Source organism: Spodoptera frugiperda, chromosome 17 (assembly GCF_023101765.2).
Source record: "Spodoptera frugiperda isolate SF20-4 chromosome 17, AGI-APGP_CSIRO_Sfru_2.0, whole genome shotgun sequence".
Lineage (NCBI taxonomy): Eukaryota > Metazoa > Arthropoda > Insecta > Lepidoptera > Noctuidae > Spodoptera > Spodoptera frugiperda.
Window position 1 is genome coordinate 2,640,938 of NC_064228.1, and position 16,358 is coordinate 2,657,295.

Here is a 16,358-nt window from a genome sequence, read left to right on the forward strand (position 1 = left end):
TAAAATGATGGTGGAATGGTGTACATTGTATAGCGGCATTAGGTGCCGTAATGTGCACCTCTGCCTACCCCTTCGGGGATAAAAGGCGTGAAGTTGTGTGTGTGTGTTATAAAATGATAATTGTATCATTATTATAATTTTTGATTTTTTTTTAGTTCTACAATGTATATAAAAGTAAAATTAAAAAGTAAAGTTAAAGTTAAACGATTTAAAGCAAAGTTTTTGATACCGAGATACCTAATTAACCAATGTCTGCACAATGGCGTTCCAATGGTAGGTCACTGATAAAAAGATCTGTCAAAATTTTAGCAGATTACCGCATAAGTCAGCCTATCATCTGTCATTGTGTACGAGATTACCATTCTGTGCCACTTCTTTCAATGGAGTGTCAGTGGTCGACCATTGGAAAGTCATAATGACGCCATTATATTAGTAGACTACCAAACTTGTCAAAATCGACAATTTTGAAACCAATGATCGATCATTCTGACACGATTGTAATAGCAGACTAAGGCCCCTGGAGTTATAGCGTCAGGAAGGAAAACCCGACTTATTTTTATACAATAGAAGATAATGTAATGATTTTCTACTAATTATTGTTGCTGAGCAAGTAAATTGTTAATTATTTCAAAATAATGGATTCTTATTTTATTTCAAAGACGAAACGCATGCATAAGATTCCTCTTGAGTTTGATTAAATGAGGTGATAATTCGATTCGATTGATTCAACAGACGATTGTAAATTGATTTAGAATATCTTTCAATTGATCTAGAATTCTGCTGTTGCCAAGGTTAATGTACGATTGAACGAACATTAGGTAAGGATAAGCCAATGTGCTTGAGTAGGAATACCTTTCCCTCAATATTAGTTTAGTCAATTTCACTCCAGCAACGTCACGCCTTTTATCCCCGAAGGAGTAGGCAAAGGTGCACATTACGTACGTTATGCCGCTATACAATGTACACCCACTTTTCACCATTTGTGTTATAAGTCCCATGTAATAGGGGGTGAGCCTATTGCCATATACTGGACACTATTCCAGGTTCCATGCTACTACTGCGAAATTTTCTAAAATCCGAAAGAACCTAGCAATGCTTTGCTCATCAATAATTTGCAAAAGACCCGGGACTCGAACCCCTTGACCGGCAGTCGCACTTGCGACCACTCGACCAACAAGGCACTCCAGCTTGAGGTAAAATATTCCTAAAATTGAAATTATGTTACAAATGATTCACATTATAATGATATACGATGCGTCACTCCACATACCGGAAACGTCGACATTGTCAAGGGTGAATAACAAATAAAACAACTAATGTTCTCTTATATCGAGTGTATTTCTGGATAAATCGGTTACAAAATACTTATCCAACGCCCGCCATGTATCGAGCCGCAGCTCAAAGCTTACATCCTTAGCAAGATGAATCTCAAACGAAACTAGGTGACCGTATAAAATCGTACATTATTTATATTAACTAAATAGTATAAAAGCCGACCGGCGTTCGCTAACCAGTTTTATTATTACATTTAAAAAAAGATCGACGCGTACGCTGTATTTAAATTTAGTTTGAGCTAACTTACTCTTTAGTTAATTATAGGAAAAAATATATATAATAATTAGTATAATTTAAATTATTACATAAAGATTCCTTAATTGCTTATAGAGGCTGTCGCGGAGTCGGCCATGGGTTACAGTTAACTGTACAGAGTTCCGACTACCCGACCGGCGAGGCCGCTCCGGAGTAGAATCGACTGCAAAAGCTTAAGGATTGAAACGATATATAAAAAAAACCCATGCGAAACTGTGGGTCGCACCGCGAGCTGTGCCTGACAATACTGACTAAGGCCACAGGTGGGGCCTCGTGCAGTGGCACACTGCGTGCACGGTGTGTTACTGCAGGAGGCTGTGCTGTGGCGGTTAAGGTTGTTTCCGTAGGAGTCGCGGTGTACCGCACGTCGGTCGTGGCGATAAATGCTGACTTATTGGCGGTCGGTGGCGCGCAGCTTCTCTTCAACAGCCTCCTGCGAGGCCTCCGAGAGGTCGGTCGCCTGGATGTACTTCTGAACGCCGACCAGCGACTTCTTCAGTGCGTCGAAAGAGCTGGGGACAAAGGAAGGAACGTATTATAGCATAACATTCAAACTCAAATGTATTCGATTGAAAATCGAAGTATTTCGTAGTTGATTTTGATTAATTTGCGCCTTTCAAACATTAAATACAATAATAAACGTTATCGATCACTTTTATCTAAAGAAGTCAAGTACAGAGAAAGGTGAAAAACAATAGAAGTAATTTCCAGTACAGCATGACATTCGTAATACGAAACTACGTCACCATTTACAAATAGCAATTCCAGATATAAGTTATCTGTCGATTAGGATATCTTGTTCGCGGTAAACGTGATGTGGTGGGATGCGTCACCCAAATATTTCAAGCGTAGGGCGCGGTCGAAAAACATTGTAATTGTAACTATGGAACATTAATTGAATTGCTAAGTAAGGAAAATTAATGAAAAATTGATAAATCTTAACAACTTTTGTTGATTATTTTAACACGCTCAACCAATCTAGTCAAACGGCATGAAGACCAGTCAAAGACGTAAGTTTAATTTTTCTCGTGTTGCCATTTTGTCGATCAGTCTTATTGGTTTCGTTTATATTTGATAGATAGTGTTAAACCTATTCTGGCCTATCAAACAAAATAACAAGACCCTTAAAAATAAGTACATCGTACGACGTATGATGTTCGTACACGCTTACATTGCAGTTTTATATCAAAAATATTTTCATCGATAGGAAAACAATGAGAATTTTATCAAAAACCAGTTTGATTGTGGATTACACTACATACATGATTTATTTAGTTTTTTAATTTGATTGAGTTACACATCATACTACTTATTATAATTTAGAATAAAGACTATTTTTTCGGAATAACTACCACCGATCCCGTGTTTTTAACAAACTGTAGGACTGCAGTGGTAAGTATGCTTCCACTGGGACAAAATGGTGTGATTTTAACATATTATCAACGTAATTGATTATGAAAATATTGACAACAGACTTTAGACATACTATAACAGCTACTAAACAATATTCCCGTTCAGTTTCGTGAAGTTTAACGTCTTTCTAAATATAATATCTAGTTTTTTGGCAGCTGTGTGCAAGGACTGTCTGTTTTATCGCCCGATTATGCTGGAACGTCGGAAACTGTAGAATTGGAGATGATTACATTATGTTCGGCGCTTCTGTCACGATGCGATCAAAACCTACGTTTAATAAACAATTAGTTGGAATAAAAGCTTTAGAGCGCTCATTTTCACTATAATGATGATCACTTTATTACTTTTATGATCATATCATGAGACTGTCATGCTTTTTTTTAAGGGGACAAAATCATCTAATGTCTTCTCCAGCCTTGGGCGAGGCGAGAGGGAGTGTCAAACTCTTACTGACTAAAAACCACCCCGTTCCTACTCCTGCTTTTTGAGCCGGAGCCCCGGTAAATCCGCCAGGTAGTCCGCAGCTTCGGAACACTGTCATGTTTAAAGAACATTCACCGAATTGAACGTATACAGTAAAACGGGGTGAATAGGGACAGAAGAGGGGTGAATAGATAGTTTGAAGAATTTCCCTATACCTATTCACCTCTCTTCTGTCCCTATTTACCTCTCGATCCCTATTCACCCCGTTTTACGGTATTCGTAGACTTTCACGGTTTCTAGATATAAATGATATTTACCTGGAGTACAACATCTTCTTCTTAACCTTAGCGGTGTCAGGGCACCATGACATGAGGAAGAGCTTCTGTTTCTTACTGGCCTCCGACGTGCCTTGGCACTGGTGCGTGTACTCGAAGTCGAAGAGGCCATATCTGGAAGATAAGTGGGAATGGGGTTAGCATTTACTTTACTTCTTTATGTTAAATGCGTATTTAACATCACATCTTTTCTTTTAGAAAGTAGTCACTGTGGCTTATAGAAAAGTCACTTCTGAAAAAAAAAAGCGAGTAATTTTGTTATCATACGTTACAACAACTTATAAGGGGGGCGCTGATAACTTTATCATCAGATGATTCGTTTGCTAGTTTGACCACACCATTACAAAACCACTCCTTTTTTAAGATAATCCTCCGCTAGTGTCGGTCACTTTTGCCCCCATGGTGTTCAATGTGTTAATGTTGTTGGACATGGTCCCCAATCCCCACATCATCCACAATCAGAGAAGAACAATAGACCTAACATCCAAAACAGCAACAAACTAAATACAACCATATAATACAAGAAATAAAAGCGTAAATTACCTGCACTCTCCGGTGCCACCCTTCTGCAGATCCTCAAGGAACTGATCGTATTCCGCGTTACGTTCGCCGACGGTCTCTACGTCAATTTGTTTCTCATCCCTGATGTAGAACACCACGTAGCGGTGCTTCTTGTCTTTCTTAATCTCCTCGTACGTCGTTTTGCACGCGTCCGAAACTGTCACACCAGACGCCTGTGAACCAAATGAGAAGATTAATGATACAAGTTCACTTGTTTAACAATGAAATAAGTCTGGTATTCCTCGAAGGAGTATGCTGTGCGAGTGAAACGCAACCATTTTGTAGTGAGTTAAGAATTAACGTGCCGTAATGTGCACCTCTGCCTTCGGGGATAAAAAGGCGTGTCATTGCAAAAAGAGTTAAGAAATTCCTTCGAAGAATATTCCTAGGTTTTCAGAACTAACTAAATAGATATTTGATCAATTTACATTGTGAAGGTGATTAGGATATTATATCCTATGCTGTGGGTCCAATAGATAACTGTTAGCCATCATTATGTTACATGTTGATAATATATTATGATTTTCATTTCATATTATAATTGAATGGTGAATTACGAGTCGCAACAAATTGGTTTTATTTTCCTATTTACCCGTTTTAACATTTATCATTTATTTCTAAACCCCAAGTCGGGAACATCGAGCAAAGGAACAATATTCTGAAAATATTGGAGTCGGTAAAGAATTTGAGATCGCAGGCGAGATGAGCGTTTCAGATTGAAGAATCCTTTAATATCAGAGTCGCTGAATACTTTTGTAACTTAATAACATTTTCATCACGAAAATATTTCTTAATATTTAGACGTTTATAAACTAATTTCATATTTCTTTGGTTCTATGTTACTATGCAGATTGGAGGGTAGTGGTTTGTTCTACACAGCCAAGCAATGCATGAATGTGCTAGTTGCAGATGAATGCACGATCGATTAGAAGCGGGGCGTTCCCTGGACTCTTGCCAGCGTCACGGTGAGATCAAGAAGATGTTCCGAAGATTAGAGCATCGTAGTGAATAATAGACCGATCGTTTACACGTCTTAGGGATCGTTGATTTAAAACAAATTAAGTTAGCCGGTTTCTATCCTGTTTTTTAATCCGAAGTATCGAATAATGACATCAACAGTAACACTAATTAAGGATCCACAAATGGCAGTTTTGAATTCGTAATTTTGGACGGTTTACCAATAAATAGTTTAACTTTTGACGAATGTTAACGAGTTTAGCGTACAGCCGGTATTTTCTTTTTAAACCGCGCTTAAATAATTTCTACTAATCATATTACGGAAGTATCATCATTAAACCGGCACTCAAGAACAGATATAAATATGAAGAAATTCTACTTCCGAAATATAATTTAACAAAATGGCCGTTTAAATTCAAAACATCCAGCGACATTTCCTGTACGCTCGTATTGTATCCCACGGACGGAACTTGTCAATAGGTTTGGAATGGGTCCCCATTGTCTCAGGCGGTCAGCCAACAATTTTAAATAGATATGTTTCAAAATGTTCAGAGTTCTGACGCGAACAACATCATTTAGAAGTTAAGACATTTACGAGGATTCTTGAGCGTTGTAGAGATAGCCAAGATTTGTTACATTTTCGTGTTCGTTTTAGTATTCTGAACGCAATATTGTGTAATGCTTCTTAAGCGCTGATGGAAGGCCACACCCACTTTTCGTTGCGTTATTATTCTCACAAAACAGAGCAAGTTTCTTTTTTGAGGGGTGAAATTCATCAGATTGGCGAGAGGAGTGTCAGACTCTTACTAACTAAAACCCAGCTCGTTTTTATTCCTGCTTTTCGAGACAGAGCCCCGGTAACCCGCTAGGCAATCCACAGCAACCGAGCAGTTTACTAGCGAATTTTTTGGAGACACAAGGACAAATATTGCTCCATACATTGAACTTTCTAAAAGCCAATAAAAATGGATCGCATTGCCTTTTACTCAACCGTAGTCCGTACCATTAAATTGATTTAAATCTTAGGAAAAATAACCAAACAAATACGTCTACCACTCTAAAAGAAAACTGTATCATAGTCCTATTCGAAAAAGCTACTACAATAATTTACCGTTCTGCTATAACGGTTTACTTAAGCAACGGCACTAACTAACATTTGCACATTAACTATAATCTAATTTGATAAACACTACACTAAATACGTTGGTCTAAATTCTTTACAGCTATTAACTAGATTAAAGGACATTTTCCACTACATTCATCAACTACGCAAACACTATTCTTTGTAACATCAATAAATTGTTTAGCACAGCGTCTCACTAATGTTTTCAGAGACGCGGGTATTTGCTAAATAAATTACGCAATAATGAGGGTAGTCAGAAATAATCCCCGTTATATACGGAGGCAGCTGTTGTCGCATTTCATTCAGATCTATTTCAATTAACCCACAAGGCTGGTGCAGTTTGATCTACATTTTATTTAACTATGAGTGCATTGTAGCAGCTTTGAAACGAATATCTATTCGAATATACTGATAAAAATGTGAAATGGGATACTATGTTACTTATTTTCACTTGTAAATTAAATACTAGCTTTGCTTTATTTTTACTTCAAATTACTAAAGATGTGAAAATAAATATTGAAAGAGGATTACGTTGCAAAACTTTTTCATTAGTTATAATAATTTCGTGCAGTTCGTAAACGTCTTGCAAGATAGCGTCTTCATTCACATTTCTATGAGTCAGCAAAAACCTGTACAAAGATTGTTTATGTGAGAGACATATCGATAGCACAAAAGGAAGGAAATATCAAACCTCCTTCAAAACTGTATCGTAGAATGGCAGACACCTTTCACACAATTTCCAACTACCCACATACAAAATGAAATCATATTCCGACAATCATAAAGACGCATTTTATTTCTCGAGGGTAAATGTCATGTCATGACTCACTGGGAATGTTATCATCGTTTATCTGAGGTCGGGGGCTTCGCGGTGCAAACGTAATGTTTCTATACATTTAAATTACAAAGGTAGGTATAATTATTGTTGTACACATTTTGTTTTGTGTGTTATTCTGTTTGTACAGGTGGTTCTCGGTTCAATGAGTAACGTTTTATTGCAGGATCAAATGGGCTCGGTCTAGAGTTGTTTAGTCAACAATAATGTGTAATGTAAGACGGCTGTTTCGCCTTGACCTAGTCGCAGACCTTGTGGTAGTCGGTTGGAAATCGCACGTAATAAATACGGGATGTAGAACTCGAATTACGATTAAAATAGATCAATCGCAGCGGTTAATGGTTAAGCAATTCACATATCTATTGACTAATTTTACGAGTAAAGCCCAAAGAACTTTTAAAATCTACAAAATCTGTGAAACGTAGATAAAAGCGTATCCATCGTAAAAATATATATCTAAATCCACCTTTAACGAAGCTGTAACATCGCTAGAGGCATCTAAAAGCGACCGTCCCCCGCATGGTACAGTAAAAATAGCCGTATTCCACACTCGAAGACATTGGCCGTAGCACGATCTAATAATACGACGGTGCATGAACCAAGCCACGTGCGTTCAAATCCTTTGCTGTGCACATGTTCAAATATCTTTCTCTATAAAGCTTCAATTTTCTAAAGATTGCATCCTTTGGGAATACTATTCTTTAACGAAAAATGCTAAAAGGATTTGATAGTAGTTTCACGAGTAGAGACATCTCTGGAGAGATTTTTCCAAAGGAACTTCGGAATTTGCTGGAGCTTTGGCGTCTAAATATTATTTCTCTCTCATCTTTTTACATGAACTTTACAGCGTGAAACGAATCCTACAGAAATGGCATTTCGAATTCAGATTAAAGTAATAAATATCCGTGAAACGGTATCTGAACGAACGTATAATATCAGACCGCATTCATTCTTCACCGACTACAATGAACTATTTATATACCAGCATAAAAGCGAATCTATTTCTATTTCTGTATCCAATATCTGAATGATGTCATTGGTATTGCAAACCTTAATTTGTATCGTGTAAACATTTACAAATACCTTTTCATCGTGTTCCGAATTTTAGGGCTATGCTACAAAAAACATTTTGCCGCAGTACAATTTGCTCATGATTTCTTTTACAGACTTGTCATTACATTGCTTAGCTTATTTCAAGTTTATTTAATTTAGTCATGAATAAGTATTAGTCATCGTCCATAATTATACGGACATTTGGAAATATTGTTCGTCATCTAATGTTTTGGCGTTGGCACTTCCATGGAAACATTAATTTCTAACATTCTTGAAACGTTCTCGAGTGCCTAATTGATATTTTCTTCGGTCAAATCAAGGACGGTTGAAATAAAAGCGTTTCTTATTTAGCATCGCCTCATTGTCAAAAGGTCTCTTTCGTGAACTTAAAAGTTGACCTTTTCATTTGGGCTATTTCTATTTTCGTAATGCTGTGTTGCACGGTCAATTTGAAGGTTGAAGACTCAGCTAAAACAGTTAGTACTACTTTCTTTGATCTTTCATTTATGCTTTTTAGCACTATATTTTTTTATACCGAGTCTACAATTTTCAACTCATTAGCCACGTCTTTTTACTAGAGTAAACTGCACGTGGTTCTTATTCCGATCACGTTTAACTTAATTACCATATAATACTAGCAATATTTCTGCCTGAACGAACAAATATTCCAGACTGCACCATTTTGCCGCATTAGACGAAATTACCATCATGCAATGCTACGGCAGTCGATCGATTGCCCGTAATTCAGTACTGCAATTTTGAATTTCCAGCTGTGTGTTGAATTATTTATCAGCTTTTCTTCATTTCATTTGGCCTTTGAAGAGCCTTCAAAAGCGGAGGCCAGTTCCATCAAGAACTTAATGGAAACGGGACGTGATAGTATTGAAAATATGGTTTTAAAACACCATTTCAAATATACTTGGCATTATGTAATGAAATTGGTAAAAGTAATCAACATCAAATGTGTGTAGTAGATACAATGTAATTTTCATTAGAAATAGCCAGTTTGTCCCAGTTACAAGAGAATTGTTAGGCATTCCACTCTCGCGCAGAATTAAAGTAACGTAGCGAATGCTGGCATACCTGCTCAGTGCTCATGTCATGTTTCACACATGAATTATCTTTATTGAGTAAATGGACAGGAATTGTAGTTTTTTTTTTTACAATGAAAGATGTAGATAGCATTAATGTGTTTTTAATTACTGTGTACTTGTAAATATGGGATTCGTGGCTAATGTAAACCATTACAAACAAAGTAATGACTTATTCGTTTTAAAAGTTGGTAATCTAGAACGCAATATAATCGGGAATTGCAAACTCATCATTAAACGTGAGTCAAATGGTCTTTGGTTCGTTATAAATCGTTCATACTGTTGGGCTTTTATACAAGTCTCATTGCATCCTTGAACACGTTTTGGTAGCCACAAATTGTTCTTCTGGATATCAGTCCTGTGCCAAAAGCAGATAGGGAATGAACAATGCGGTACGAAACGATGACGCCAATTGGATTAGAAAAAACCACATCACCCACATTAATCTAATGTCGTCCAACCAACTCCGCTATTCCGGAAGATTTGATTTATTTTATTTAGATCTATCGCTTGCTAGCCACCAAGGTTTTTGGATCAACACATGAAATTCTCAAACGTATAATTCAGAATGTTGTAGAATATCTTTCGCTCTGTTACATCAGAATTGTGGGTTTTGACGTTTTAGCGTTTGGCGTAAATATTAATCTTGGAAAGATTTTATTAAATTCGTCTCGTCATATTCACTTAGCAACGCTTCATTTTCTGCTTTAATTTGTGTAGATGTCAGTTAGTACGCAATTTTAGCGAAACTGCAAGTCATTTCAATTTCACACTCGAGATAGAGACAACATGAAAGTGTGCACTTGAGATAGGGGGCATTTATCTAGCTATGTCCTTTCTGTACTGATAAAAGTACACAATACAGTATTTCTATAAATAAATGAGAATAACGCTAATATTGTTAAAGTTGATGAAGCTTCTTCGATTTCTTTTCATACTGACTGAGAATTCACTACTTAAGCTTGTATACATTTTCGAGGATAATTTGGCTGAAGCCATTCCGTAATTTATGCTAATGGCGTCCTTTAGTGAAGCACGTTCATTCACAAATGCGCAATAATAAGGTCAAAATCAGCAAGATTTCCGCTAAGTTTCACTCAAAGTGATTTAAGTTACATTTAGTTTAAATTGTTGTTTAAGCCTATATTGCTACATATTGTTTAGAGCTTACAGGAAACAATAACTAAATAGCTACTAACGATTTCCTACATACAATAATTTATATTACTAAAATTAGGAAAACCACCAGGAAAATAATATTTATCCGCACATAATACTGTTCAGCTAAATAAGACAAACGGGAATGGTCATTATTAGTTTTCCAATAATTGCCACATAGGTAAAGGAAAGTAATCTTTCCAGTACTAATTTTAAATTTACAAAGGAATATTTGTAACGGGAAAATGGCGGCTTTGCTTAGAAGCGTACATGGTTTTGGAGTAAAGACAAAAATGACCAATGGTCAGAGGAGATCAATACTTTATTTACGTAAAGTAGACAATAGAGTTTTAAGATTTTTTAGTTGACTTTCTGTAGAGTACCAAAACGCATCTCTTTATTTAGATTTGGTGACTCCAACAAGACTCCTTTCAGTCTGTCTCATTACGCACGCATAAGTAACAACGCGGGCGACATTGTCCTATAAAAAAACTGCCGTGAAGGTCAACGACCTTAATGTCAGTCGGTTAAGTATGCGTCATTGCCTGACTCAGGTGAGTTGCGAATGTACTGATGAGTAACTTTACAGTTGACTGGACTAGGTACGTAATTCATTAGCAAGACGGATTTTATAATAAAAGGACTAAGGTATAAGATAGAGAATGAATCGATAGCTAAGGATATCGATTACGACACTTCATACCTATTCGTATCGTACAAATATGAGTAGCACGAATCGCTTGCTATAAAGAGAATAAAATAGCTCTATCAATATTTAAAATTTGATTTTTACAAGCAGCAGGGCTCCAATATTCGCCCGTCCTAAAGGACAGCATCACCCTCGTTGATTAGGGGACGAAAAGGGGAGTTTTGGCAGGGGACGAAATAGGTATTTGCGATTCATTGTACACATAACCATTGTTCGTTGTGGGTTGCTTGACATCTGTATACTATAACTAGATGTTGTTATGCAAAGTACTTCTAATATGAAATTTAATCTTTGCAACGAACTATAAATTAGGCGTTAAAATACTCCTGTTAGCCTTACAACGTAGTTCTACCGATTATTGTGAGACTTTGAGCCTATAAACCGGTTAAAAAATCTACCAGATATAGAAGCTTATGTGTTTTTTCTCATTCGAGAGAATTAAAAGTCTTACAATATACTTTTACGCGTATAATATCCACTTAGCGAGGCTTTAAACTTCAGCACATATGAAGTTAAATATTTTAATAGGAATATTTCACATTTAATTAAAATTTTAATTGATCATTAGGCCATAATATAATGAGTTAAAAACGAGTATAGGCTGACTTGTTTTTATGGTTTTTCGGTCGATACTCCTTGAATAGTTATGACGATTATACATAGCGGTGGTCACATCAAAAAACTAGAAGAGACCCAATCAGACGTAACAAGAGAAAACAATACTTTCAATGTAACAGTCGGTTTCGTATTTAATGTTTTGGGGCACACCTAAACAGTAATTGTTCGCGTTTATTTGACTGAAAACTACGATATTAGCGGATATCTAGTTATCACGGATACAAATGCCGAATTATCGTGAATTACATTACCAATTTCAAGAGAACGATACAATCGATAAGACTTACATAATGTTTTAAGCTTAATACTTCGTTGAAATTGACAAAGAAACCTTTTAAACCGATTCAAATTTTCGGCAACAAATAGAAAACGCTTTTCAGATTAGAATCGAGTGAGATTCGGAGATAGACCATTAACAGGATTACATTCAGCTAATAGATTAAAACCTCCTTGTAGACATAGATCTGACTAATTGAATACGAACAAAGGAAATGTTTTGTATCATTTGTATGTTCTCGGAACGATAAGATCCAAATTCATGGAAACGAGTAAGTCTCGGAAACAGTCTAGTCATTACAAAGGCGATACAACGACTGCGGTACTGCGAAACTTCTTGTTTTAATAAAGTAAGGAGAGAAGACTACAAAGGCATCTTAGGTTTTAATAAAAATCGTGAACGATACAAAATTACGAGTTGAGTAAGATCATGCTTTGCTTGAGATGACAAAACATGCGAAAGATCGTCTTCAGATTCAGATTTATAATTTTTTCGTTTTCGCGTTTTCAAAATGGCGCTATTTACGTATTTCGTCACAGAAGGGTATTTTCTAAAGATTATTCCGAAACATTTCCGATCTCGGAGACGGCCATTTGTGACCAACATCTGTTCTATAACAAATCCAGTATAAATACATTGCATATAGAGAAAGTCTAGACATAGATGGTCTAACATTACGGCATGACTCACAAGATGAAATGTGACTCACGTTTCGAGTTTTTACAGATAAGTGACTGTATATGGTCAGAGAAACTTCATTAATATCAATGGAGTTAAAAGGTTTATTTACAAGCTTTTCCATGTATGGCTAAAACAGATTAAGCTTGATGTTCTTGTTTTATTACGCATTTTGTTTTAAGGAAAATATGAATTACTACTACAATGAGTTGTAGACATTAGTCAGATAATGATATTAGAATAACTAAGCATGGTACATATTTGGGTTCAAAATTCCATGTGTTACACATCTCATTACTTTCTGGAAAACAATTCATGTCATATCCTTAAAAACTGATAACAAAGCTTTTGTAAGAAGTTACACAGATTTGTAACATCCTGTTAAATAAACAAATATGTACTATTTTGGACCACCAAATGTTGGTTCCAGCTTAAAAATCTCTTAGCTATCATGGGATGTAGTTCACGATGAAATAGAATAAATCAACTTAAGAATCTTCACAGAATCATTCCACCATGAGGTGATCTGTATGCCTACATTTTCATTTCAAAACTTATTAAAAAGGGAAACAGTTTCTGCATAAACCATAACTGTAAATGAATACATTAACTAACAAGAGAGATTTAAACTAAAAGCAGCATAAACATTTTCAATCTCAACTAAAAACTTGCAAGTCACTCAGTTTACCCCACCCCATAGTTGTAGAAAAAAGGACAGCTGTGTTGATTATAAACTAAAAATCAATGGCTGGGTCTGTGACTTCTGTAAACAGGGGCGTTGACATGTACTTGAGTGTTAGATGAGTGAGATACAGTTGCTTTGCTTTGCTAGTTATATGTTATGAAAGGGAAAAATGGTGGAAAAGGAATTTTGACTGCTTATTGACTGGCTTAGGTTTTTTTGTAGTCTTGTCCATTATGAAATAGCCCTATTTACCTATTTGATGTGTAACTAAAGATGCTTTTTTGTAGACTGTTTACAGAAAAATATAATATAATTATAGCTCATAGTGCAAAGAAGTACTTCAGTTATTTAGTTAAATCTAAAAGTAATTGGTTTTTTTTTGATACCATCAGTATTTTAATATGTCTAAAATGGAACAATCTAATGAGAATTTAGATGAGCTTATAAGAATAAGTTGGTGAATCTTTTAAAGAAATGGTACTTTACATTGCGCACATAATTTTACCATATTTTAAAGAGCAATAACAGTTGTTTTTATAAAAATATAATCTTGTTTTGTCCAGTTACTTGGGGTCAACATATTGTATGAACAAAGTCACTAATGAGAATTAATTATCTGCGAAGATAAATTGATATTAACTGTTATTTTGTTTTATTGCATTTGCTAATAACTGTGTGGGTGTGATCTTTGACATAAATTAATGTATCTACCGTTTTGTATGTGGGTAATTGTTAATTTTAAAGTTTTGTGTGTTAGTCACAAGTTCAAGTTTGTCCCATTTATGTCATGCCAATAGAGTTAGTCATATTTGATGACTTGATACTTTGAATTATTCATACATATTGATTGTGACTTGAGGAAGGAACTTACTCATAGAGTATAATAAACTAAATCTTTAAGTTTTGAACTAATAATAATTAGCTGCTTCATGGAATATTTTCCTTGTCATGTGTGGATTTGAATTCAGTTTTATCAGTAGTTTCAACCAATGAGCCGTATTACTAGCAGGAAAACTTGTGATAAGAACATTAATCCATTAATTCAGCGTGATTCTCGTCGCCGGGATTGGCTTAATGCCATCTCTGTGGACCGTATTGACCAGCAATAAAGACTAGTTTTGCTTGTCGCAGCTACCTGATAAAATATCTGATACAGCTAGATTTTCGTCAATAGAATTGAATAACGACCTTGACATTGCTCGGCCAATACCCTCGGCTCACTTTTATAATGACGTATCACCGGCTGCGGTATTCAGACGCGCCTATTCGCCCCAAAATAGACACGAAATGTATGTGACAAGCTCAGCCGCGATCACTACGCCTTATATGGTCAAACGCAAGTGCGATTGCGCGACGATGCATTCCCTGTAAAGTTCGTTGCCCCCGGCGCGCTACACTCTACTGATAACTCATCTGGACACCACTTTTGCCTCTCCAGCCCTTCAAAATCATTCATCGCCCCATACGGCACTCCGGGCTCGTCAAAAAAGGCGTTGCAGGAATAACCTTTCAAACGTACGTGAAATCCAATACCGGCCCATTGAGTAGTAATGTCCACTCGTCATCTCGGCACTGGTAGACATCTCCACGGTCATATACTCGAAAACACAACACGTGGCATCAAATCACTGGACGGTGACAACGATTTTTACGAAAAGGCGTGCAAACTCGACTGTGGGTTGTGCGAAATATGGCGGCACCGGTCACTGAAGAGCTATTTTCCGTGAAATTGCGATATTCCGATTCGTAATTCACCACTCTTATAACGTAAGAACACATCGCGGCTGTTATGCACTGTAATTTATTTTCTTCACTTACCATTTTTTGATGTTATACACGTAAAAATTCCACCACTAACTTCACCGACACCACGACAACGGCGACCGGAACGACACTGTTCGGAATGTTGGCCAACCCTTTTTTACGGCACCCAATGAGCGCATGCGTCAAACTGATTGACAAAATCAATACAGTGTCCTTTTATAACTACGACAAATTCACACAAACTGACACTAACAGAGTAATTGTAAATTGCACTTTTATATTTTTGGTAAATTTATCGGTAATAAAAACGATCTAATAAGACTTTTATATTTAAAAGTTGCAAAAGCAAGATGGCAACTTTCAGAAAACTACACTAGCAACTCTGTTGAACTACGCGATAATACGTATTGAGTCTTCAAATAAAAATGTTATTGATAAATAAAAGTCACTCCAATGTAACTAAGATTAGATATCAGAATACATGTCACTTTGTAAAGGCACGGATAGAAATACTTTTATACTATCAACTTTAAAAAGTGAGTCACTGATGACGACAGCGTTTCAGCCAATCAGAATTTAGTATTCAACAAATGCCCATATACGGACTGACGGAAACAGTCGCAAAATCGCAAATGACATTTGAAATTGCGCGCGATTTTCGTAAATAATATCTTTACAGTACGTTACTTGTGATAATAATAGATAACAACTTTGTACTTTTTGTTATTATCTTAGTCAGTGAATGACATTTGTTATTTGAGTTTTGTTTGCTTTACCATATAAGGTAGTGATGTTTTATGACTGTGCAGAATAATCATCATTGAGAATTTGATAAGGTGCATGATTTTCTGATACTTAAGAGATTAGAGACAATGGGAATATTTTGTCACGCATACGTACTTACTTATTGCTCAGTATTGTCTAAATTGAAAATATGTTTTTCTGCAAATCTCTTGTCGTTTGATTGAATAGGAATATAAACATTAATATTTGGGAGGTAGGTAGCAGTGTTTTCCAAAATTCATTATATAAAATTAAACGTGTTTTAGCTAACTTGCCACTTAGCTTGCTGTTTGTTAGTCTCGCTA

General features: G+C 36.1%; 1 protein-coding gene across 1 annotated transcript; it reads right to left on the reverse strand.

Moving 5' to 3' along the window:
* Window positions 1-1,319: 1,319 nt before the first annotated feature.
* On the reverse strand, window positions 1,320-15,820 carry LOC118277041 (cofilin/actin-depolymerizing factor homolog). The gene is made up of 4 exons (XM_035595706.2): window positions 15,325-15,820; window positions 4,305-4,495; window positions 3,744-3,875; window positions 1,320-2,102 (listed from the first exon to the last, which is right to left on the reverse strand). The coding sequence occupies exons 1-4, from the start codon at window positions 15,325-15,327 to the stop codon at window positions 1,982-1,984; spliced, it is 447 nt and encodes a 148-aa protein (XP_035451599.1). The 5' UTR covers window positions 15,328-15,820; the 3' UTR covers window positions 1,320-1,981.
* Between the last annotated feature and the right edge of the window lie 538 nt (window positions 15,821-16,358).